This window comes from Poecilia mexicana, unplaced genomic scaffold, assembly GCF_051168715.1.
Source record: "Poecilia mexicana isolate PSO_F unplaced genomic scaffold, ASM5116871v1 scaffold_3, whole genome shotgun sequence".
NCBI classification, from domain to species: Eukaryota; Metazoa; Chordata; class Actinopteri; order Cyprinodontiformes; family Poeciliidae; genus Poecilia; species Poecilia mexicana.
Genome location: NW_028263372.1, coordinates 26,944,321 through 26,971,806, shown reverse-complemented (window position 1 = coordinate 26,971,806; position 27,486 = coordinate 26,944,321). Strand labels below are relative to the sequence as shown.

At 35.6% G+C, this 27,486-nt stretch overlaps 1 protein-coding gene across 1 annotated transcript in view; it reads right to left on the bottom strand.

The window, feature by feature from the left end:
* The window catches only part of LOC106916391 (MAM domain-containing glycosylphosphatidylinositol anchor protein 1), a 73,654-nt gene that overhangs the window by 1,314 nt on the left and 44,854 nt on the right, over positions 1 to 27,486 (bottom strand). The window contains exons 3-5 of the mRNA XM_088004636.1: positions 18,604 to 18,800; positions 16,768 to 16,900; positions 2,999 to 3,268 (exon numbers count right to left, since the gene is read on the bottom strand). Of these exons, the coding sequence (XP_087860762.1) occupies positions 2,999 to 3,268; positions 16,768 to 16,900; positions 18,604 to 18,800 (600 nt within the window). The remainder of the gene's footprint in view (positions 1 to 2,998; positions 3,269 to 16,767; positions 16,901 to 18,603; positions 18,801 to 27,486) is intronic.

Here is a 27,486-nt window from a genome sequence, read left to right as displayed (position 1 = left end):
TTGCAGAAAAATCTACTGCAATTACTGCAGCAAGTCTTTTGAGATATGTCTCCACCAGCTTTTGGCATTTGGAGACTGAAATTTTGTCCCATTTTTTGTAAAATGTCATAACCACAGTCAGACTAAATATGGACCGTTTGTCAGTTTCACATTCTCAATTTAATATATGTCTGGACTTTCACAGAACCATTTTTACACATTCACATGCTTTGATGTAAACAACTCAATTACAACACCCTGGTTTTCTATAAGTTTTACTCAGGATTCAGCTCCATCCATCTGCTCTCTATCTATCACAGAAATCTGAATGAGATACTTTAAAATTTGTGGTTGAAAATTGAAAAAATTTAAAAATTGTCAAGGGGTATAAATACTTTTACAGTCACTTAGTTAGGGGGTAAAATGCTGAAAAAAGTACTTACAAATAAAACTGCTAAAAGGCAATAGAGTTTTACAAGGACAAATTATAAAAATACACCAGAAAGAATGTGTGTCAATGAGGGAGATAGCCTGGTCATACATAAGGAGGGAGCATCGTGATAAAAAATTAAAAAAAAGAACCCAGGGGAATAAAAGAAATGGGAGACAAAAGAATGAAAAAAAGAGGAAGAGGCAAATTGTAAAAGAGTGCAAGGGAAAAAAAAGAGCCAAGATTCAGAATAAAATAACAGGGATATAAAGAGGAGGTGGGGGGGAAACAAAATCAAGGACAAAGAGTAACTTTCACACTGTCACATTTAATTTTCAGTTTCAAAGGCTGCATTTTCCCCAACTGATTTCCATATTGAATGCAAAACAGCTCTCTGTTTCCCTACTAAACAGCAAGGCTGGAGAAGAGACTTCATGAAATACAGAGGCCGCTATAAGACAGTGACCGAATGGTTTACATGTAATTATCAGCTTCATGTGAATGGTGTGTTAATCTGCTTGAGTGGTTTGTGGATGTTGTGTACTTACATTTATACAGTAATATTGCATGGTCTCCTCTTTATTGTATAAACAAGAATTGTTTCATTATAATGTTTACTCAAAGCTAAGATGCAATTTGAGGTTTGAGTGAGAGCTGAAGTCATGGAAACACACACGTGCATACATGTATGTGCAGGTGTCACCTACCGACTTCTTTTGCACTTCCACAATGCATCTGTCTCTAATCGTCTTTCCACCTGCGCTGGTGTAAAGACGCGTTCAGGCCCATTAGACTAACAGGAGAAGCGTATTTGGCATACGTTCTCCACAGTGTTAACTAACAGAAGAGACTGTCACTAATTGCTTCCACTCCAGTCTAACTAATTGGAGTGAATAAAGATGATTAAAGGCGCCAAAAATAGCCAGAGGCTAGGAAGAATGGAAGGTTTCTGCTTTAATGACAGGGAAATTACAAAAAGAGCAATACTTAACCCGCCCACTCTGACAAGATTCACATCAGCTCACTGTAATGATGGATTAACTGCTTACAGCACACACAGACTTTCCCATTAATACAGTCCCAAATTACTGTCAGTGACTGGGAAGGTAGTTTTTTTATCCTCAGTGAAAGAAACTTTTCCAGCTTTAGGTTATCATTGTTATTAGTAGGAGGGGAACAAGTAGTATTGTAAAGCAAACCGAAAAGATTTATGTTAAATATTGTATAATAACCCATGCTGCAACAGCACCTCCCAGAAATTTTAAAAAGTAATCTGTCTAAAAAGTAAAAATAAATACCAAAATTAAAGTCTTATGAAGTTTTATATGTATTAGCTTTACTTAAGTTTCCTAAAAACTTAATACAGAATGATGAAAACTAAAGTGCATAGTAGTTTCGGGAGAATCAACATTTTTAGTGCATCGATGTTTTAAAAGTTTTAAAAGACATGCAATCCTATAAACCTATAATATGATTTAATTCCCTGAATTGTCACAAAGGGAACTATTATTATGCGCCACTTGAGAGCGACGACGCAAAACCCTCAGCTCTAATGCAGCAAGTTTTCAGCTTCTTTGGTTTTGATATGTTTCAGTTACTGTGCTGCACTGCCACATACAGGACTGAAATTGTTATTAGAAAGTTGTGGTTCGTTTTTTTATGGAGGAAGACATTTGTGGAAATGATGGCATGTTCGTGAGGAACATTTTAGAATGAAAGAATACCAAGTTGATTTAAAAAAAAAAAACTCCAGATTCTGGAAAAGAAGGCCTGAAAACTTTACAGCTGATTTTAATTATCAGTCTATTGTATTGGAAATGTCAAAAAGAAACCTGTATGGACAGGCACCAAAACTTTGGGCCAAGTATGACACTTTACCAAATTTGGCTCTGTGTATAATAATGCCAGATTTGGCATAATGTCATCATGCCAACACAAAGCCCGTGTGTTATTTGAATCACACTGGCTTTGGTTACAAAGGGGTAAAGACTTTTTTATAGATACATTTTATCTCATCTGTTTTGGTCACAGCAATAATTAGTGTTTTTTGTCTGACAAGTTTGTTTTTTTTTTTTCAAAAATAATATTGTAAAAATTGCATAACCTACATTTGAATTAAGTTCTGAATAATATTGGATAAAATGTTCTTTGAAAATTTTGGTTCTTTTTCTGTTTGGCCTTCGGATGGATGGAGAGCTGTCCTGTATGGTGAATCCAGCTTCATGCCTGTGAACTATTTTAATTGGCTTTAGCTACTGCAGCCATGAAGTGGACTAAGAGGATAATTAAAACATAGTGAACAACCCTTGAGTAAATATTCCAAATCTGAGTAATTATTGTCAAATGACCTTGTTCTCTTTCGTCTAGGGATTTTTCCAAAAACTATCAGACAAAGCTGTATTTGAAGCCTTCTGCTAGGGTTTTCAATAGCAATACCTCAAGTTCAGTTTTTAATTAAATATTTTCTGCATGATGTAAATGCATTAGTGAACATCTAATGTTATCCACTCTGACGCCCCAAAATACTGCAATAAATTCACTAAACATTGTCTCTATATATTACCAAGAGAACAAAATAAATTCACTCACTCCTGACAGTAAGATTGACGTTCTTGCGAGCGGGGTTGCCCACGTTGTTGGTTGCCGTGCAGTTGTAGAAACCTGCATCCGCTGGAGTGACTGCACGTAAGAACAACGTCGGACCCCGAACCTGGGCACTGAGTGGGAGGGCTCCGGGATAGCGGGACCATGTCACCGTGGGGGAGGGTAAACCTGCAGTCACCTCACAGGTTATGACCACATCTTGCCCAGGATCTACCACCACCGTGTCGTCGACTGACAGCCGGATCATTGGGGGAGCTGCAAAGAAGAGAAACGGTGTTAAATGAGTAAAGATGGCATTGCATTCTATGCGGTTACAAAAACAAAATCTTGACTGTTTGTCTTCTGTCTTTCAATTTGAATTATTAATGGTTGAACCGTAAGTGCATGTGTATAATCCACTAATGTGCTTTAGAATGGACAGAGAGCAACAGTCATACTTAAAAACAAAGTATGACTAGGAACAGAACCTGTTATCTTCCATCTGAAATACATCTAAGTTCCCCTTGCTGCTATTTTAACTAAGTTTAATTTACCAAACATAAGTATTCTAATGTTATAAATAAAGCAAATACATTTCAGTACATGTGCTTTTAAAAGTCTGTTTATAATTTTTATTAATTGTGTAAAGATTTTATCTCCCTTTTAGTTGTTGCATCTAGGATGGGAAAAACCAGCGCAGGAGGCTGCTAGGATTTTTGCTATATCAAAAGTAGCTTAATAATTTTAAGTAAACATACATTTGAGAAATGTGAGTGGATTTAAATGGTCTATTCAACCTATATTGCACTCCTATGTACAACATTCTGTAATATGTCTTAGCATTTCACACCTCAGGACAAAAATGGGATGACAGAAGCAGCACATTGAGAAAAATGAGCTTGCAATCAGTTTGTTGTCTGATGAAATCCTTTGTTGATATTAGGACACACACTGCTTGTTACATTATTTTCTGTTTTTTTTTTTTCCAAAAACTTTTTAGTATATTCTTTGATATGTATATTTTCCACTGTCACGATTCTGTCTCACATCTAACCGCAGCCGTCTCATCCAGCTCTGTGCTTGCTTAGTTTCCGTATGACTCGTTACGCGGTCACACTTAGCAGCTTTGCTCTCAACGTTTCTTGTCACTCTGGAAAGCTCAGTTTTGCTTTTCTCAGAGAAAGCTCAAACCTCCCCTCAGCCCTCCACCGACCAGTACCAGGATCATTCTCTCATTATGATCCAAACCCACCACCAGAATTTGCAAGAGCAAAAATGTCTCTCCTATTTTTTCTTTCCATCAAAATCTTCCTATGTTCTCCACAGATGCTGCTCCAGAATGGATTCTGACCTTCCTGCTGTAATTCAGTCACATATTTTCAATTGTAAATAAACAGCTTTCATTTGTTGTGTGTCTCTGAGTAATTTACCGAAGAAATGAAATCAATTTAAACTCAATAAAGTAAATTAGGATATCACATAACTATTTGTAAATCAACCTCATCAGAGATTCCAATCTAATATGTAACTTAACTGTTGTTAAGACATTTAGATGTTTGATATCAAGTAATGTTGTCATTGGGTAACTGCTCTAACACTTGAGTAGCACTTGCACTGATTCTGTTGCAGTTGTGAATACACGTTTCGTATTTGTCAAGTGACTTTCTGATAGTCGGGACGGAGAAAAATGAAGGAGGTTTAAACCTTCAAACAGGCTTTAATGGTCAGCTAAGCCACAAAGACAAAATATCTAAATTATATTCTTCTGCACAAGGTTTTACAACAATATTTCCTGAAAGCAGTCAAACTATTTCTAAAATATAGAACATGTCTGATACAAGTTTGGCTTAAGATAATCTCTACAAAGTCTTTTTGAGTATCTGAAAAAGGACTGGTGGGGTGAAAGGCTGGAGCCAGGTTTCTTCCTGACTTTCACCTCATCCTCTGTCTTACCGAGCCCAAGTATTTAGTCTCATAGAGCAAAAATATGTTTAATTATCTTTTGAAGTTTCATTTAGCATTCACATTAGTCACAATTCAGAACAACATCAATAACATAGTTTTATCCAGAATTTTTATTAGCAATTCAGAGGGTCGTCTATATTTATCTATAAAACTGAGAAACATTTGACATTTAATTCAACTTGTACAAAACCAAATATATTTATAAAGTATTTTCCCTATTGTCTAAAATTAAATTAGACTTATTGTTTTAAGTTAGTTAGGATTAACAAAACTATTTCCATTTCCTGAATTCTAGAATAACTAGAGATGATTTCTTTCAGCAAACGTTTTATTACATCCTTCACATTTAAAAATTTACATATTATGGTGTCTGGGACAGATGAAAAATTAAGCAACTTGTATAAAAATTAAGCAATTTTCTTGCTGGCAGAAAATTATCCACAGTCATTATCCACAGATCATGTACCAACATTGAAAGGTCATTCAAAGAAAAGAAGCCATTTCTCCAAAAAACATGAAAAGAAAAATTACAGTAAAACCCTAATTTGATGAGGGATACTTTATGGTTTGATGAAACTAACATTTTAAGTGGTATTATGTTGTGTGGGAGTTATTTTTCTGCAACAAGGACCATTTAACAAAATAAATGGCATTATAATAAAAGAACATTGTGTGGGATAATTAAAGCAATATCTCAAAACCTAAGTTAAAGAAAGTGTAAGAAAGTTAAAGGTTAGTTGATAGAAGATCTTCCAGATGAACACTAGCTGTAGATGTACCTGCATAAAAACAGCAAAGTAAATAATTTAGAGTGGACACCAGCCAAAGTCCAAATCTCAATCTCATAGAGAAACATGATTCAATTATATTACTTCTGCAAAGAGGAATGGGCCAACAACGCTGAAAAAGTCAACTGTTTAAGAGAAGATTGTTTTAGGATACCTAAAATCTTTAATACCAAGCACAGAACAATTATAAGAAATGCTCAAGTGCATCATGGTGCATGAAAATACACATAACCCTCTGAATATAAAAGAAATACTACTCCTGAAACAAGAAAGCTTTAATCTGATTTAGTGTCTTCTAAAAACAGCAAAGGCAAATATATGATTTCAGCTTATCTGTCTTTCAGGCATAAAAATTCTCAAAGATTATGTTTGGTACAAGATGGTCAACCTCTACTAATCTGGTAAAAAGTGTTCAGCTGGGAAACTTCTTTGGAGGATCAAAAAGTCAGAAAAAGATCATCAGCTGTACAAATCAGAACAACTTACACGGGCAAAACAACATTGATGCATGTCATCTTTAAACAGTATTTTTAACGTATATATTTCAGAGCCCACTGGACCTTGGAAGTGGAGTTTAGCTTGAGAAAATTAATCTGTCAGCGCACTGCTGTGCCGTTTCACTGGCTGAGCTCACTGCTGTGTGCTAACAAGAGCATATAACATACTGTGTGTTCTGACTTTGGATTGTTTCCATATTTATGTATTGTTCTTGATTTCTCTGATTAGTGCCTTTAGACTAAAAAGAATAGTGGGCAGATATAACATTTTGGGATTTTGTTTGTGTAGAAGATGCATGAACAGAGCTGCTGGAATTTAGCTGAAAAATTGATTTTGTAAAACCACTACATTTTAATCCATAAAACAGTACTGCAAACAAAAATAACATGCTTCCTTAAAAAAAAGTACTTCAGTGTATTTTTTGTCTCCACTGCACAAGTAATAGATAAAACATTATGATCTTTTGCATGTAAAATAAAGAAAAGTTAATCTCCAATGAGATGCAAACCACCCGAACGCAGGAAACAATTCATTGCTCTAATAGATTTTGTACAGTACATCCTTTCATCTAATCTCCTTTTCAACAGCAATTATGAGAATGAATGGGGTGTGCAGATGCTCAACAAAGTACTTTACGTATTCATGTTTCAGCCAGTACAACAGTGTGCACAAATCTGTGCACTCACACAGACTTGCTGGCAGTGTCTGTAGGGACAGTGCAAAAACACAGACACACTAATCTGATCGCTTTAGCTAACTTCAGAAGTGATGGCTCTGAATCTGACAAGAAATTTCATTGTCATATCAGCTGCAATGAGAGAATAAATAGTTCTGTCTATTTCCATTGTATCAAAGCGCAATACTAAGAGAGCAAACTCCTGGAGGCCTGCAGGGTCCAGAGCCGTCAAGAAAACTTTTTCTTGAGTATTATTGTACTTTAATGAACCATCAATAAATGAAATACTTCAAGTATCATTTCTGTAGTGATGCATGCTAAAGTTCATATAATAATGAAGACCAGATTGGCAATGAGTCATTTTTACTTTGAAAGATTGGAAATCAACATGAGGTGACAGGTTGGCCATGAGTAAATATTCACTTTTTAATGTTCTAGTCTTATTTCTCTCTAGTCATTGCTATGATTATCACCTTATTCCACAATGTTCTTGTATACGCTATAATTCATTCATTATTTTATTTGTCAATTCAAATATTAATACAAACTGACAAACACAAATGTGTCAGTTTGTATTTGATTAATCCAAACAGAGGTTGAAATTGTAGAATTTAGGCAGCAAATTTTGATGAATCATAGTTTTAGAAAACTTCAAGGTTACAGAGCAGGAAGTTAATTAGTTCTGTCAAAAATACTGACATTTCTGAACATGTAAAGGTCTCCGTATCTCTAATCACCGTGTTACACCCAGAAATCTATGTATAAACATAGATGAGTTTGGAGGATGAATTGAAGTCTAACGCAGCTATTTTTGGCTCCTAAAGCATTAAAACTTGGGTGTGTCTTAAGGGACTAACCGGTGCAGCAGCCTCACATACCAAGGTAACAATGTCACTGGTTTATTTGACTGCAAAAACTACTTCATTGCCAGCATCCTGGTTTACTTGACATAAATCTGATCATATTTTTTGCAGTCTGCCACCAGATGCAGTAAAAAAAAAAAGAAAAAAAGAAAGAAATCTGTAAAAAAAAAATGAAGAAGCATATAGTATAAAAATGATGTGAAGAAAGAGGGAAGCATAGTGAAATGCAGAGGTGGAAGTGAAGATTTGAAAATTTTATTTTTCTTATAAAGGGCATGTGTGGGAGTTATCAAAGTGGGATCAAATACTCTTCCCACAGTAGTTTGCAAGAAAGTAAAAATGCCTTCCAACTCCTTGTGCCTGTTTTACTTACATTGTTAATGTTTTTATCTTTACTTTTTATCTATTTATTAAGTTATATCTAGAGGTTTGAGAATCCTTGTTAAACAACGTTTTAGCTGAAACTGAGGTTTAAGGGGTGCGCCTTTTAATGTTTTCATCTGTTTTTAATCTTTTTCAAAATCTCTTTCTCACCGTTTATTCTAAACAGTTTTTATCTTTACTTTTTATCGATTTAAGTTCTTTTTATTTCTCTTTCTCACTGTATGTCACATGCTGTTTGCATTTAAATTATGTAAAGCACTTTGAAATGCCTTGCTGCTGAAATGTGCTATACAAATAAAATTTGATTGATTGATTGATTGATTGATTGATTGATTGATTGATTGATTGATTGATTGATTGATTGATTGATTGATTGATTGATTGATTGATTGATTGATTGTAAGGCCGTCACTTGTATAATTTAATCTGCTTTTGTTCCGGTCAGGTCAGGTTTTGTTGTGTTCTCTGACCTGATTCATTCCGCGTTTCCTGTTCACTCTAACTTCATGCTTTACTATCTCCATCAGGACCTCTCATGTTACCTTCCAAAAATAAATAAATAATTTTGTTGACAGAGATGCGGATAACACCAGAGGACTACTAAAAAAAAAAACTGGAGAACATTTTCAGCAAACCCTCATTTAGAGAGATCAAATTTATTCCAATGATGATGCAGGTGGATGAAATAGTCAGACACCAAAAACCTGAGTTTTGACTAGAATTTTAAACATGTGTCACCTAGTAAGTATGAAAACAAATAAAGAAATGACTAAGTTTGAAAGCAATAGTTTGGCACCCTGAATGAAGACACAACAGGCCTATGTGGGTGTTAATGTGATAACTTTGTAGCCCCTGACAGTGACACTCTTGACACTATGGGGTTCATTTTGTTGTCAGATAAAACTTTCTGTCACAAAAAGACATAAAACTTTTTTAAAAATGTTAGTTATAATTTGGTAAGAATATACATGAAAATGTAAAGAGAAACATGTTACTGCTGCAATATTTTCACAAAACAATTAGAGGATTACATAATGTATTTAATCTATTTTACTTGGCTTTCAACTCCAGCGGGATCCAGTTTTAAATTGTATGTTTGTTTTTAAACAGTAAGAGTTTTTATTTTTTTTAAATTGTTATGTTGTGTTTTAATGTACAGCACTTTGTATCAGCTGTGGTTGTTTTAAAGTGTTTTATAAATAAACTTGGTATGGTATGGCATTTAGTATTTAATTCTTTAACGGACCTTCAGACGTTGAATGAAATATATAAAAACTATTAGTTGTCATATCAAAGAACTAAAATATCTTTATAGGTAAAATTTAAGGTTAAAAAGACAATTTACTATAATCTTAGTATCTCAGTAATAATTTTGAATCAGAGCTGCAAAGTGATTGTTTTGATTTAATGGTGAAGTTACCGAGGAGGCCGAGAATTTAAAAGAAGGAACTGGGGGTCTGTTCTCCTTAAAGGAAAGTTGCTTCACCATTTCCCACTAAATTCATGCTTAGGATACAGGTTCAAATCCACACAGCAATCAATATAACCTGTTCTTTTGACATAGCTGGTTAAAAAAATTATTTAATGAGTACCAATAAAGTGATTCAGACTATTTTGTATTGAACTACAGTACATTTATAGTGGGATGGGTTCAGTTTAATTGGAATGAATTGGATTATAATTGGAATAAATTCAATTAAAGTAGACAATAATTAATTCAAATTGCATTACAAGGTCTTGCGTACTTTGCCAAGTAATTGAGATAAGTTTTGTAGGACAATGGCAGTACATGAGTATACATAATTGGACATAATTGTATTTAATCAAGGAACACAGCCATTTCCATAACACTGATTGAGCAGACACTGGCCAACTAAGAAGAAAGGTTTCAATAAGCTTTTGGCGAAATCATAAGAACTGAAAAATCAAATTATATAATCAGATATTAATTTATATATTCATTTGCACAGTACATAATATGTCACTGATTAAGTTAAAAATAAGTTTGTGATTTTTGTTTTAAGTGATGTGCCAGTTTAAACCACTTATATATATTTAAAAAAACATGTTGCAGAGCAATAGGACTACACTAGCTAAACTGGATTCAGAACGCACACAAAGATTACGGGGAGTGATGTTATGATTATGTAGTAAATACATTACCTCCTGTTGTCTCTTTATAAGCTCATCTTTAGTATCTGCTCTCTCTGCTGAAGTCTTTTATTCAAGGCTAATTGTGGAGTGAATATTGAGAAACATGGGTTGTACTTGGATAAAACACTTGTGGCAGCAGTTTCAAGTATTTATTCTTCAAAAATCCAGAGCTATTAGTATGATTGCGGTGTGTGTGCAGCTGCACTGGATGAATGCCCTCAATTTTTAAAACACTCATCATGGGATAATTTATGTAAAATAGTTGCATATGTGCCTTTATTACAGTCTTCCAAACAATTCTGAATATAAAAACATAGACTGGGCAAAACATTATCACCACCTATCCAATAGTTTGTCTATTTTACTGCCAACATAGCCATGATTAATCGAGGAATTTATTCCACCAAGACGTTACCAACCGAAACATGATTGGGTATCACATTGTTTGATTGTTTCATCAATAAATAAGCTAATTATGCTGAATTATTGGGCCAGTTATGCAGATGTTCCTGGCCATCCACCTGATCTGACAGACAACATGATTCATCACTCAAAGCCACCTTCTTCCATTGCCACACTGTGTATTTTGAACCACTGTTAATATCTTCAGCATTTTGAGCTTCAATAGCTTCTCTATTGAATCTCATCTTATGGGACAGCTTTTGCTCCCTAAGTGCATCATAGACCCTGTCCCCAGTTCAGCAGCGTTCCTTCCTTCAATTTCTTTTGAAAGGTACAGACTTCTGCAAACTGGGAGCGCCCCAGAAAAGCTGGAATTTTGGATACGGCCTCAGTCACATAAACGTCATCAACATTGCTCAAATCCTTAAGCTAGCCTATCGTTCATGTTGTTTAAATCATTGAAGAGAAAACTTGCAGCTTAATATATTCACCTAACAACGGGTTCCATGATAAAAATTAAATATATTTTATTTACACAGCTGCTAGAGGTCATAATGTTATGCTACATCTGTGCATGTCAGAATATAAATATGTAAGATTATAATAAAATAATTTAAAAAAATGTCTGAAACTCTGTCAATATAAATGTCAGAAATTATATTTGACATCTGCTTTTAATTTATATTTGCAAACTAATAAGAAGCTAAAAGTCACTGTATGAATTTTTCTTGCCTGCGTCTGATGTTACTCACAGAAATACAATTTTCAAATCCTTTCCTGTAAGTTAACGTTCGCTCCATTTATGTCAACAGAACAGGAGGGAGAAAATATTCTGCACTTCAGAGTTAATAATGACACAGAAAGCTGAAAATCTTTTTCGAGCTTATCAAAGGCAAAGCTGTTATAAAACATTCTGAAGTCTTTGATGTATATAAAGTATAAATTGTTTAGCAGCAACAGCGACTGAAAGTAAAAAAAATAATAATAAAAAAAAATAGTTCAGGATTTGAACATGGTAATCCAATGTTTTTATTCAGACTACTTGATTGAGAGTGATTACGTGTTAACAGGGAGCATTTTATAACAAGATTTAATGACAGCAACTAGTAGAAACTGTGGGTCAGGAAAATAATTTAGTTCAAGGCAAAAGTTTCCCGATAAACTGTGCAGGATCACAACAACAAAAAAAATTCTTATTTTGATCCATTTCTTTCAATAAAAAATCTAAGAGAAGAGAAACAATTTTTTTTAAAAATCTTCATAACTTTTTTTTTTCCGAGAGAGGAATAAGGATTAGGTAATTGTTTTGATTTTCTCTGTCCAACTGCTACTTAGACATGTTATTAAACAAAATAAATGCTCAAATTAATTATTTGTTCTGTCCTAGCACTTTTAAGAATCACAGCAATCACAAATTTCACACTCTAATTACAGAAGTCTGAAAGAACTAATTGATGTTTTTGCTATGGCAAAGTAAATTCAACTTTTTTTAGGAGAGTAAAAGAGATTTATGGACTCTACCATAAAACTTGATCCCTCCTGACTCTGGAACTGTGATGATAAGAACTAGTTTCCCTCTTCACACCGTTTCATTTTATGAGTCAGGGGAAAAAAAAAAAAATGTCACTGATTGGAGGTAAAAAGGTTTCCTTACTAAGATCCCCAAACCAGGATTATAACCAAAACCAAAAAGAAAGTTAAGTCAATCCTATTTTCCAATAGGATCGACTTCATTTGATTAATTTAATCTCAGCAGGGACTAATGTTGCAATGGTGAACAGGAAACACAATGATACAATATGCCCAGAGGACAAAAGAAGAGAAGCGGTTCATTTTTCTCTCACAAAAGCTTCACTTTTAATGAAAAACTGCGTCTCCTCTTCCCTCACACCCGATGCATTTCTATTACTTAGTTGTCGTTTTAAGTTTCCATTTATTTTTGTTTTTGCTGTCAGTGTCATTTTAGAGCTCTGACTCTGATACTGTCATTTTTTTATATTTGCAAATGTAATATGGTTGTTTTTTACCCTTTTCTTGTGACTCGTATTTATTATCAGCCTATTATAATTTCCTTCTGTATTTTGCCTTAGGACTGTATGCTTCCTTTCCATGGAGCCAAAAAATAGCATCATTTTCACGCATTTCTCATTTTCTCTTTGTGTTTGACTAAATTCAGGGCAGTGTGCTTTCTCAATCATTGAAATATGAGACTCAGTGTTGCGTCAACACAATACAGTCATGTCAGATTTGTACATATAGATATTTAATATTTACTTTTAACATTTACATTGCAGTACAAGTAGTATCAAAAAAATGATAATTTCTAGCTAATATAACATGAAAAAGGAGGGTTCTTCTGAGGAACATGATTAGACCACGCTAACCATTTGCAAGGAAATGCATGTGTAACATGCAATGTGACTTATTTGTATGTAACTTTTTTGTAGAGCCGACATTGCTGGGAGAGTGTATCATTAGAAGGAGCTCGCCTAGAATATCATTCATAGAAGAACCAGCAAGCAGCACACAGTCAAATAAACAGTTGTACTTCATCCCTTCCTATTCTTTCATTTTTTACCTCATCCCCTTCATTGTGGATGCTCCTTCCTCAACAACTACTCGCCCACACACATGCGCACACACCCACGCGCATTCAGAGCAGAGTTTTTCCATCACTCTTTGAGAACGTGAGGTCCTGACAGATTGGCTGTTTTGGCAAGTCTCTGAGGCCTGATGCCAGGCAGACAGTTATTGTTGTGGCTGTTGTGGATCCATGTGTGTCTTTGTGCTTGTGTCGACTGCACAGTCAGGATACAATTGATCTTGGCCACAGGAGCCCAAGACGAGAGGAGTAGAAGACTGCATCGATGAATGTAAGGAATACCCATCAGACACAGGCCACAGAATCTGTGAAGGCCACTTTCCTCACTTGTTGGTTTTAAAATTGGGTATTTTTATGAGTAGTAGGCAACAACAGTAATAGAAATTCTTTGAAACATTTGTCTAACATTAGTTCTCATCACATTTTAGTTGCTCCTTCATCTGTGATCTATTGTGTGTGCTCTAATTAATAGACTGCAGTCTTTGGTGAAAGCATTTCTCAATCAGTTTTTGCAACCATGATAAATTTTTTACTTTCAGTTTGAACGATTCTCTTTTGGATTAAATGCTCATCTCAGCACTCCTGGTTTATGTAATGTGTTTTTTTGTAGGATAAAATTCAGATATTGTTGAACAGCTGGTGAACTGGTTTTATTAAAAACACATATGGTAAGTGGTAGAATGTACTATAAATACATAAATAAAAAATTACTTGATGTGGAGATAGTTGAACAGATCATATGGTTTCCAAAGAATGATGAAAACCATATGGAGGAGTGTAAAGCTTGCAGCTAGTTTTGCAAGAAGAAAGTAAATGGGAAAAACCCTTTAACCAAAAGGCATATATTTGGTGACGGTGGAGACAGTGGTCCAAAATTGTTGGGTTTCTGGAATGATCCCCTCCTTGTCCACCTCTGCCAGACTGCCCCAGGGCAGCTGTGGCTCCAATCCAGTAGCTCCAATCATCAGTGTGTGTTTGACACTGAATGTAGTGTGAAGCAGTTTGGGGTCATCTGGAGTACAGGCCATTTACCATTTATATATTTATATCTGGAAAAAAATGAGAGACTTCATAAAATGATCAGTTTCTCTGATTTTACTTGTTGTAAATATATGTTTGAGTAAAATGAACATTGTTCTTTTATTCTATGAACTACTGACAACATGTCTCTAAAGTTCCAAGCGAAAATGTTGTATTTACTTGCAGAAAATGAGAAACGGTCAAAATCACGAAAAACATGCAGAGCTTTCAGACCTCAGTGCAAAGAAAACAAGTTCATATTCATTTAGAAACAACAATACTAATGCTTTTACTCAGGAAGAGTTCAGAAATCAGTATTTGGTGGAATAACCAGGAGGTTTTCAATGGGGTTCAGTGCAGTGGGCTCTTCATTTTTTCCAGAGCTGTATGTATGTATGTATATATGTTTATTTTTTATTTTGTTGTAGTGTTGCTGCCACATTTGTGCCCACTTCCTCAGGAGTGTTAAGAAAAAGAAGATACACTGAAAGTGATAAGTTTAAAAAAAAAAAAACTGTGTCCGTTTAAGTAAGAATGATGGGAGAAAGATTCACCTTTGCCAATTTATTTAAGCACTGAGAATTGGATTTAGATGCTCAAACAAGCTTATAGTTCACTTCACAAAGCTCTGGGAGAAAAAACTCAACAATTATACAGTGTGAACATATGTCTTAAATGGTTTATACATCTAAAGAATTTAGATATATTTAAAGTCAAGGTTTGATTTTATCAATAGGTAATTTTGAAATTTTGAAGACACCCAACCAAATTACTAACTTGAATCTGACAGGATTAGTGGAAGACATTAAGACTGGGGTTATGGGAAGGAAGATTTCCAATCTTATCGGCTTGAACCTCATCAATTGGTGAAATTAACATCAGATTCATGCAAAAACCTGGTCTGTACTTATAAGGATTTGAGTACTGGAATAAAAATAATGATTTTTTCACTGATTATGAAGAAGGGTCTAAAAATGAACAAAATGTTAAACAAAATGATTAAATAAAGTGGTTTTAAATCATGCGTCATGGATAGCTGTTTCCTGATCACAACGAAAGATATTTATGTTAGATGAATGAGCTGGCTGCAATAGTAAATAAAAACAGCTGCTTTGATAATATGCAGTAATGTGTTAAGACATACTGACAGTCAATAAGTCACTGGAGTAACGTGCAACTTAAAACCATCACTTTTGCTATAGACGCAGTAAATAAGCTGTGTGTTTAAACTTTAAAGTCAAAGAGGTCCTAGTTGGCAGATTGTATTACCTTTGATCAAAGCCAAGACAGGTTAGTTGCTGCTACAGAAAAAAAAGTAAAGAGAGAAAAGAAAAAAACATGTGATAGACCTTTTCATCTAAGGAAAAAAAAAAGCGCATTACCAAAAACGTCGAACTATTGCTTAGAGGGAGTATTAATGTTTAATTTTTTCCAGTTAGGGTGGAGATTTAAAGAAGGGAACTTTAGCATGCATGGTTGTGTATCTAGCCAGCAGCATCCACTCTAATAAAACAATCATTAGAAGTTTGCCTGCTCCATGGTGCTTGCTTATTCTTACTCAGCCTATTTGACCATGAGAAAAACAGGATTACAACAAGCAGCCTTAAACAGTCCTCATAACATATAGCCAAAAACTTGGTTTTCATGTTTCATGGAGGATGGTTTTATTAAATTTGCCAGAGATCAGACTTAGAGTAACTAACTTCTTTAGAAAAAACTTTAAAAAAAAAAAAAGCCTCAAACTGATTTGATGGGAGGAGAGCTTAGCAAAAGAGAGGAGAAAAAGATAAACACACAGTGGAATAAAAAGATTGATAATATACACTAAGCTCAGGGTATTCCCTGGTGGTGCATCAGTCTGACCGTAACAAACCTGACAGGACTGTCAACGGCAACAGTGTTGTTGTAAGTAAGAGAGTTGCCGGGCGGTGGCGTGCAGATGGACAGACCGGTGCAGAGAGAATTGGAGATAACAGGGAGCGTGACAACTGAATTACAGCTGACGGCCCTGAGATGAGCTCTCAGCAACAGAAAAACTAGACAGGCAGACAACGCCGCGCACAGGGAGGCAGGCGAGAAGATAGAGACAGCGAGAGGAAAAACCAGTGGAGAAAAAAAAGATGCCCAGACAGAAAGGGAGGTGGAGAAATGGATACACAGCAAGGAAAATGAGAAGATGAGGCAGTGAGAAATGAATAGTATTTCCTGCTCAAGAAAAGAAAAGCAGATTTCTAAGCAGAGAAAACTATGATAAAAAAGAAGTTTTATAAAATCAAAAAAGGAGTGAAAAGGATGAAAGCAACCCATTTCGTAGAAAAGAGTAAAATATGCATCTGTGGAAGCCTGTATGTGGCTGTGGATTGCAAGGATCCATTTGCTTTTTCCTTTTCTTTGCAAATACAAAGGCAAACAAAAAAACGTACCTGTAGCGTTTGTTAGCCTGAAGGTGACTGACTTATCTTCAATGTTACACACATTGCGAACAGACACCTGGCAAGTGTAGTCGGCAAAATCCTTGGTCCTCAGGTTTTTCAGTTTTAGCACCTTGGTCTCGCCCTACAGGAGACACACAACACCAACACAGCATGCACTGTAAAAATGTTTTCCTCAAATTAATCTTAGTGTGATTATTTAAAGACATATTAAACATTGAACTAAACATACAATCTCACAACACCTTCACTGCATTAAATATCACTGAAATAACTTCTTAGTGTCTTCTAAGCTGCATTCAGTCTTGTAAAGCATAATCAAATGCAATATGTGTGTCTCATGTACCCTGCAATCGTCTAAATCAACATTGCTCCATCAGGATAAAAAGATGGATCATTTAGAAAAGGCTTTTGCATGTGCCATTAGGAAAATTATTTTTTTTTTTTCAGATTTTCAGATCAGAACATAAAAACAAAATCCGCCAATCCTCTCCATTGTTAAATCTGTCCTTCTTATGATCATCTCACACAACCTCTCTCTGTTTCTCATGATATAACAGATGTATAGACAGAGGCATTGAATAACATAAGGTAGCACCAAGATTTGACAAGTGCTATTGATTTATCAATATTATTTTAGCATTCAAGATAAAAGGCTTGAGTGAAGACTAATATGTTCTCCCAAATAACACGATGAGGCATTATGAGATGTTCAGGGGGTTTGCTGGAAGACAAGCTCTTCACAAATCCAATAAAAAGCAGGACAGGGCCACCAGGTCTGACACTGAATATAAACTGTGAAGAACTGATTTGAATAGCTGGAGTCTTATGACCCATAAATTATACTTTCGGAAGATAATATAAATTGAATGAAATACCTCTCAGCCTTTGAAGAGGCTATATGTACAAATGAAAATGCCAATGACTGCACAATTACAAAGTCTATCTCACCCTTAAAGTTATGTTTAAAATGAGTTTTGAATCGGCTACACATGCTGTTCTGTTCACATGACTTTGCAACCTCGTTAATTCACGTAAAGTTGTACTTTTGACTAAACTGCACCACAGTGATGGTTGCACTAAAACAGGAAGGCTCAAAATGAATTTTTCTTCAAGTGGTTATTTTGAATTGTTGTGTTTTTTGGACAAAAAAAAAAAAAGTTTTATCATTGCATTGTCTGCAGTCTGCACACGTTATCCATGAACAATGAACCATAGATATACCTTGAGAGAGTCTCAAGACTGGTACAGATTATAGCCCACAAACTACACTGTCTAATTGATGTAGACGTTAGATTAGCTCTTTGCTGAAATTCAACCTTGTTTTCATTTGGCCATATCTCTATAAGCTTTCTGGTAGAGGCTGAAAATGTTGCCCTTTCTTGAACAATCAGATAGCATTTGTGAATAATAATTTTCACTTTTTCAATTTTTTTTTACTGTCCTGCTTCATTCAACTTTGTATCAATTTTGACCAGTTTTCCTGAATCTACTGAAAAAAAACCCTAGATCATATTGCTACCAACACCATGTTTCATGCTAGGAAAAGCACGCTCAAATTAGTTTTCTACCACACATATTTTACATGTAGACCAAAAAGATTAATTTTGGTCTCACCTGGCCAGCAAAACACGTTCCACATATTTTCTGTCTTCATCATGGCCTTAACATACATACTACAATCTTTCAAGAATTCAAAGGGCTTTTGCAATGCGAGAGGGACACTTGAAGTAGCAGTTAGCGAACAATTGCAAGCGGTTTTTCTCTTTCTCCTGTGCCTCAGCCTCATATGGTTTCAGAAATGCAGGAAACCTTGTTCAAGTGTACCTGAGTATAAAGAGGTTCATAGATGTCCACTCCATTGTCTTTGCTCTGTTCGATGACCATAGCACCACGTTTCCAGATGAATCTTGCAGGAGGGTTGGAGTTGACGGTGCAGCGGAGGAATACTGTCTTCTCCTGGTAGAAACCTGTACGTATATCGCCGACCGTCTGGTGCACAGTCAAAACTGGGACATCTAGGTCTGTGAGAAAAAACAGTGAAAAAAAAGAGGGTTTTTTTTATTATTATTTTTGCAAACATAAAAAATAAACAGAGGATCACAAATATTCATTTCAGTTAAAACTGATTTTCATCTTATTGATGCTGACAACTTCTCTGTGCAAAACGTCGGTAAAACTGTGAATGGCAAGGATGGGATCTGGAAACTCAGGCACAACACTGGCTCATCACATGCAGTTTGTTGATTGAATTATCCACCCACACTTACAACAACTATCCAAACACCCAAATATTTCTAATGGGCACAAATGTCTAAACAGTCTGTGTGTTTTGCCTTTTCCTCTCTTGCTGTGACTCTCCCACACACCAGATTTATCTATTTTTTCCTGTCATTTTTCTGTCATTTCTCTCCTGCCTTGCCTTTCCAATCTCCCTCCCAGCCCCCCCATATGTCTTTTTTTCTTGTGTATTTCCTTCATGGAAGTGCCGTTTTCCTTTCCCTCAAGTGGAATGGATTTCAGCTGCTGTCATGAGCACGGAGGCTGCTCTCCCTGGTTTCTACCATTCCTCCAAAACTCACTGCCACTTTTGCTCCACATCACCATCCTTCCCCCTTTTTCTATCCTCTCCTCCTTACGCTTTCCCTCTCCCCCTTGACAAGGTAGACTTTTATGTGTGGTTGTGTCTGTGCAATTCAGAGTTTGTGCAGGCTAATTAGACTGCTTCAGAATTTAAGAAGGAAACCATTTTGTGCACCGTTTTCCTACTACTTTATCTCCTTTTTCCTAACTTCTGTCATTAACTTACAGTGTCTTTAAACTGCTGCCCCCTTATATATTCCTGTCTCTTTTTTCACCCTTTTTCCCATTTCAGTGCTTCAAATCGTCAAACTAAAATTGTGTATCAGACAAAGATAACCTGAGGAAATACAAATACATCCCTAGTGTGCATCTTATTAAACTACTTTATATCAGATGGATAGAAAAATGTGCTCTGAATTTCATTGAAGTCAAAAACCTGACCAAACGGGCTGCTGTGCTTTAAAGCAGAATACAATCAAGGCTTCCAATTCCATAGTAAAAATATAGTAACACAATTAAAACTGTAAGTAAAGTCTACAAATAAAACTCCACTTCATTAAATAACAGTCACTTAGGGCAAAACCTGCACCTTTATTTTAAAAGGCAACTTATTTGAATACTTCTAAGGTACTACAAAAAGTGGCATAAGTTAAATTTTGAGCTTCATTTATGTTTGATGTGGATATGGTTCAGATTTTTTGTGTCATTTACCCACTTTTCTTCAGAGTGTATATATGCTACCTTAACTTAACCTCTGTGGAAGAAGTCACCAAGAATCTGAACAGTAAGGTATTTCTAATATTTCTGAATGCATTAAACAACAAGGGGTCTTTAACCAGAGACACAAAATATAAAACAAAAAATATAGCCTCCAACTCGACTACATTGTCTCAGGTATTATATGATTATGAAATATTTTTAGAACTATAGCAGAGAGCAAATTCTACATTGTTTTATGTCCCTGCTTAAAATGGGCTGCACATGCTGTCCGCAAAACATAAGGGCTGTTGTAAACTATTATGTTAGTAATTAAGTAATCTATTGATTATTCCGACAATTAACCGAATAATCAAAATAAAATATTTGATAAAATATCAGTAAATACTGACATAACAACAGTATTAATATTGGAAATCAAAATCAGTCCACATTTTCATATTTGTGCATCCCCAGCAATTACCTTTCTGTAGTTTAGAAAATTTACCTAACAATAATAGTTCACTTTTTAAGTTAATCTGGACAAAAGATTTACAAAGATCTGAAATAATATTCAATTTAATAATAAAGTAGCAAGTAGTGTTGTAGTCAAGATCACCTAACCCGACACCAAGTCAAGACCAAGACCAAAACCAGAGTGTATCGAGACCGAGACCGAGACAAGACAAAGACTTTTAGGGTCCGAGACCAAGACCGGCGCCCCACAATACATGGCACGATAAAATGTGAAATATGATAAAAATTGCTTCTCAAATTGATCTTAAAGATCCACATTTTCATAAAAACACATAGATATTAAATATTTAGAGCTAAAATAAATTTATATTATTATCAATTCAAACCATTCTGTTTTGCTTCCATCTCTGTGCCACAATCCGCAGAGGTCTGTGCCATCCCTAAAAAGATAACTCCCTGGGCAGTTGCCCATGTCGCCCATGTCAGATACCACCACTGTCTGCAATATTAAACATAGCAATTAAAGCAATGCCCTAATGGTAAACAACGCTCAACTATGAACACTGACCAAGGAGCAACAGGCAATAAGTAACGAGGCACAAGGCGCTCACCGTGACTGTTCTCACTCTCTTTCCCACCGCATGAAGCCAGGCAGCACAGGGCAGTAATATCTGCCACCATGACAGGTGACGAAAACAATCAAAGAGCAATGAGCATGCTCTTCCATTCTTGTGTTTTATTTACCACAGAAATAACAGAAACGTAAGTGAATTTTAAAAGCCCAGAGGTTAGAGTCCTTGTCAAACGGAGTTTTGGCTAAAGTTGGAGTCCCAGTTGACGGCGTCTCAACTAAAGTTCTACAGCTTTTTATTTCTCTTTCTGTTTATCACATGCTGTTTTTATTTTAATTATGTAAAGCACTTTGAAATACCTTGCTGCTGAAATGTGCTATACAAATAAAATTTGATTGATTGATTTATTCGCTAACTAAATAAATATCAATGAAATAATAATTGCTACTGCAGTGTGCCTAGTGCAGGGGTCCCCAAACTTTTTCCTGCGAGGGCCACATAACTGTTCCCTTTTCTGGTCGGGGGCCGGTCTTAGTTTTTCGAGAAAGAAACCTTAGAAAACTTTTGTTGACCGGGGTGGGGGGGGGAGAGTGAAACTGTGGAGGGGGTGGGGGGGGGGATTACTGCCGACAACATATTCGCGTTTGTAGATAAATTTTTACCCAGAATGCAAATGGAAAAAAACCGTGAGCGAAACGGTGACTGGTACTGACTAGTATATATTGCATTGAGGGAAATTAAGTTTCATATCTGCTCAAGAGCCCCCCTGGTGGTTGAAGAAAAATCCATATATATATATATGAAAAAAAAACACTGAATGCTCTCTGGTATTGTTCAGGGGGCCAGACCAAATGAGGAGGCGGGCCCGCGGGCCGTAGCTTGGGGACCCCTGGCCTAGTGCATTACAAGAATAAAGAACGGCTCTCAGTGAGACTCCAGCCCTATCTTCTTAGTAAAGAGCCGTTCAGAAGAATCGGATCGTTCCTGCATGTAACATCACTGCTTTGCAGACTTTGGTCACAGCGTTGTCCCAGATATGAGACGCCTCAGTCAACACCTCCGCACAATAATTCAGCGCAGTGAGTGACGACGTATTTTTTTGTTTTTTTTCATCGCAGCTATGTACAGCTAGTTTGCTAAAATCACGCCAACAGAGCTTACCTTTCTTTAAGCTTCTTTTCTGAGTGACGAAAAAAGTTAGACGTAGTCTCACCGTCTGTGAAAGCGAAGCGCTGCTGAATTAGCTGTCGCCATCGGATTTTTTATTTATTTATATTTTATGTAATGCAATTCTATTACATCTTCTGCCGCTCAGAGAGAACCACTGCGCATGTCCCGGAGCGCCGTGACAACATAAACATGTAAGTCATGGTACTGCTTGCATTTTAGTCGGTATGTTTTGCATCCAGTGAAAACAAAGATGCTAACAAATAAACTGTACGCTGGTAGTTTAGTGATGTGAAGCTCAGAAACTTACATTTCTGCGCTTCACTAGCTATATGAAGAATCAGGAAATTGAAAGACTTGACAGAAAAAGAAAAAAAAAAAACTTAAATAAATACAAATACCATGAGTATCTTAACAGCATAATTGTCCCCTTGTCTAGAGAGACATTTTAGTGTTAAAATAGTCTTTACAAATATTCAAACTCAAACTGTTATTATCAAAGCTATACCCAACTATGTGCCCATCTACATAGATGACCTCAGTAAGGCACAGTAAGAAGGAATAAAAATTAGTTAAAAAAATAAATAAATAAAACTTTTGCTGTCCTAATCATTGTATTAATACTGGTCCTTCAGAATAATACAAAGCCTCACAGTGAGTCTCAGTTTGGGCCCATAAGTAAATGGAGACACAAGATGAAACTGCAAGGGTACAGAAATACAATATGAAACTTTAATGAAGGTTCTGATTTCCCCAAAGTCCTGCCTTTGCACACAGCTTAGATCAATTGCACTGCATTGCTTTTGTTAGCCATAGCTTTTAATGTGCATCTAAGCTTCCAAATTTCAAGCTGCTCTGGGGGCTTAATATTGTTTTCTGCTTTGACATCACATGCTAGTGCTGACTCAAAGGCATTTTAGTGCTCCCCTAGACCCAGGTCCTTACATTGTTGGACACAGACGTGTGGATAAATCAGCAAATTGGCTAGCTTTTACTGTGCATGCAAACACTTTTTGACCATTAGGGTTCTATATTTTGTATTTCAAAGTCTCATGGAAATGGAATAAATTAATCCCTTTATCTGACTGATCTGAGTTTAACACCACACTGATTAATGGAGGTTAATCACTGTGTGGTGTGATAATATCAACTCTTAAAAAATAGATTAACAACTACAGACTTTAAATAATGTGCAAGCATTTTTGCAGTGACACTAGCAGTTTAGCTTGGGTGGATTCTGCTTCACTTTGTGGCATAAGGATTGATGCTCCGTCATCTTGTAGAAATAAATTGACCTTTTAAACAGCATAAAAAGGCACATATCCCATTTTTTACTCTCAGTGTGTGCCTCATGGTTGTTAAGATCTTGGAATCATTTTTGACTTGGTAAATGAAAGATAATTTTTAAAATGAAGTTCATTAGATGTGCTAAAAACTTACTGACTACACTTCTGACTTTTTGTCAGCTTCTTATCATTCTGATATTTCACAACATTTTACTTAAATGAAGGCACTCTTGTGGATGTATTTTAAGACCAACCAAGCTGCTTCCTTTTGTGACATTTTGGAAAATCTAAACAAGTCTGGTGACAAATCAGGAAAGGGAATTGAGGACCTGTACAAGTGTGGTTCATCCTTGCATACAGTCTCAAGTTGCCTGAAGGTGCTATGTTCATCTGTTGGAACTACACTGTCTCTTTGAAATGTGTAGTTTGTTTGGGGTTATAAAATCAGCTGATATCTGGTGTGACCACCATTGCCTCACTTAGTACAACATATCTCTTATGCATAGAGCTGATCAAGTTGTTGATTGTGGCATGGTTTTCAGGAAAAAGGCGAAAAGTTATAATTTGCAGACTTGGTTTCTTGCATGCATAAATATAGTTGCCAGAACTTAACAGAAACATCTGGCAGGGAAAAGTAACACCTCAAATTAGATTTCCAAAAATCAGACCAAAATAAAGGTAGTACATCTTTAAGAATTTGCTTTTTTTTGGGCTTTTTTTGTACAAATTAATTCAGAGTAACAGAAAAATCCAACACTATGATTTTGCAAGTGTGATCAGTGGACCAGTTCCTCTGAAACTCTATTCATTAGAAAGAAAAATATACTTTATCACATTTACTCTTGGTATCCAACGCTAAGCTCACAGCTTACTGTAAATTGGATATACCTTTTTATGATTCCTGCTTATGTTTTTAGTTATACTGCATATTCTTCTGGGTTTGAGGACATTACATTTTGGTCTGTTATTTTGGCTTTAATTATTAAGAAGACTAAGCATTTTGTTTCTTTTTTATTACTTTATGAGTCATATTGGGACATTCAAGATATTGTAATTTCAAAATCATTAGAAAAAAGTGTGAATATCAAATTTTAAACATATCAAAATATGTATTTCAAATTTGCTCGTGGCAGTTTAAATTACACATATTTCAAACTTGCCCAACAAGTATATAAAAGCAACAACATTTCTGTAATATTCATACTGCAGCAGTGAACAAATATTTTACTGACTTAAAATTTGATTGCTGTTTTACAATCTTAACGCTGATATGATGTGCGATTTTCAAAGCCAATCCATATGGGCTGTGAGTGTGTTTTTGTAACAAGTTGACCTCTGCTGGTCAGTCTTCCCTGCAGGAGGACACCCTAGACTCCAAATCCTCTTTGATTTCCAATAACATGTCCCGTACTCTAATAGGTCTCCAGAAGTAGATGGCCATTAAGAGACCAAAGGGAAGATGACAGGTTCAGTCGAGTGAGCATTTAATGGAGGAGGTGTGGTGCATGTATGTATGTGTGTGTGTGTGTGTGTGTGTGTGGAGAGGCAAAGGAGACATGATTGCTTCAGTACAAAAGTTCACTACCTTGTGTTTTACAAAATACAGTGCTAGATGGCAACACAAATACAGAAAGGCAAAAATAATAAATAATAATTAAATAAAACAGCAGCAGAGATACACTGCTAAAATGGGCAAGTCTGTTTACACAACGATTAGCATAATCGCTGATGTGTCAACAACTGACTTTTATAGAAGAGTGGCAAGATATTCTAAAGAAATCTATAACAATTCCCCTCTGGATTTTACAACAAGCAGTTTAATGGAGACAGAAAACATGTGGATCAAGGTGTACTGATTAGGTGGGACCAGAATTAAACATTCAAAATTATTTGTGTTATAGAAAACTAACACCCAGAAAATACCATCCACATTATGAAACAAGATGTTGGCAGGGACAGGGATGCTGGTCAAAGTTGGTAAGAAGACAGATGGAGATGAATATAGGTCAGTCCTGCAACAAAACTTGTTTGAGGCAGAGGTTAATATTTTAGAAACTAATGTACATTAGAAGGGTTTACAGCAAAAGGTTTGGATTTAAATTTAATGTATATTCTGTTGTAAAACTTGGAAACTGATATTCACAGATGGCCTACAGACTTGCTAATTGAGTCTGAACAGTTTAGAAATAAGAAAGGCAAAAATGAGTCTCTCCACGAGCAAAGTTAGAAGAAGGATGATTACGGTTGACTTGTGACTGAAATCATTGCTAATGGTGGCTTTACAAAGCTCTACTTAGAGCTGCTCCGTATCACAGCTGCTTAGAGCAAACCAGTTTTCAAAGTTTTGTTTGGAAACAATTTTGAAATGTACTTTTTCTTCACTGTTATGTGCTATTCCATTTGTGTATTACTTTATATTGGTCTATAATGGACATTTCAATAAAATACATTTATGTTTATGCTTGTGGCAAAATGGAGTGGTTGGAGGGGCCATATTAAGTTACTAGGAAAACAGATTCAGGTAGTTGAATGTGATGAGACAAATCTGTCTGTAATAAAACTGTTACAGCTGAAAGACCAGAATATATAAATTTTTTTATTTTTATTTTTTTTTGCAAGTTGAAAAGGGCTTTCAAGTAAACAAGCTGTATAAGTAATTATCAAAAGAACAAGAATTGTTGTTTTTTTTGGGTGGGGGGTGTTGTTTGTTTTCTGTTGCACCTGTGAAGTGACAGAAACAGAAATAAAATTCATGCACATTATCGACCACACACAGGCCCTCATGGCTACATGCAGACTCACAGCTAGAGAAAAGCTTATGCATACAGAGAAGCACAAGCAGATGCAAACTTCACTGTTTGATCCCGCTTCGCTTCTCATCAATTATTTAGCCTTTTGCTCATAGACATCAGCTTAAAGAGAGCATAAAACATGCACGAGTCCCACATTTGGAAAATAACGAGAACATAGCCTTGGTTTAAAATGCAGTGTTGAGATGTAAAGATTTATTTAGGCTGATTTTCTGTCCTCAGAGTGTTTTCTTCAGCATTTATTTAGAAATTGCAGGTTTAGTTTTGCTGTTTGGAACTACAAACCTATGCTTTAATTGCTAAAGTGATGACTTCAAAAACCACAAATAGATAAACTGGGACTGGAGGTCTGATTGGAATATAAACTACAATCAACAAATTTAATTGATATTATGGCATATTGTAAAAGAAGTATAATCAACTACAAGCAGAAATCTTTTCTGCATTAATAGGACTCAAAAATCAGCAAAGTGTCCAACCATCTCATAGGGGATCAGTCTAATGATGAAAGGAAAAATACTTTGGTTACTTATTTATGACAAACGTTTTCCATTCTACACTTTAGTGAGTAGCAAATGCATGTTACAAGATTCTGTTGGACCCATCCGATGTACAAAGCTGCATCTGAATGTTAACAGTGGCTCTTCATCAACTTGGAAGAATTTTAGTCGCTATTTGCCACTATTACTCAAAAACTGTTCGACTATGATGTTTAAAGGGGTAGTATTTATTTAATAATCAGTCATAGAAGTAGATCTATAAATGGACTTCATACTTTGACATTTTCAGTTTCATATTAAAGGATTTTTGGAATTATTTAAAAAAATGTTATTGTTCATGATTGATTTTCTAAAAGCAGCAACAAGATAAACCATCCAAAGGGGTAAACATTTACAAGTAATCAATCATCAAGCTTCCCAAAGGAGTGTGCCACTTTCAAATGTTTTATTTTATATTTTACACATACATTGGGTTTAAAACTTGTATACAAAATGTGGTGTTTGTAGCATCATGTGTGGTAATATTTTTATTGCATGTAGAGTAACTTATTCATCCCCTTTGAACTTTGTTTTGCAAAAAAGCCAAATATAGTTGATCATGATTGAATTGCAAAAGCAA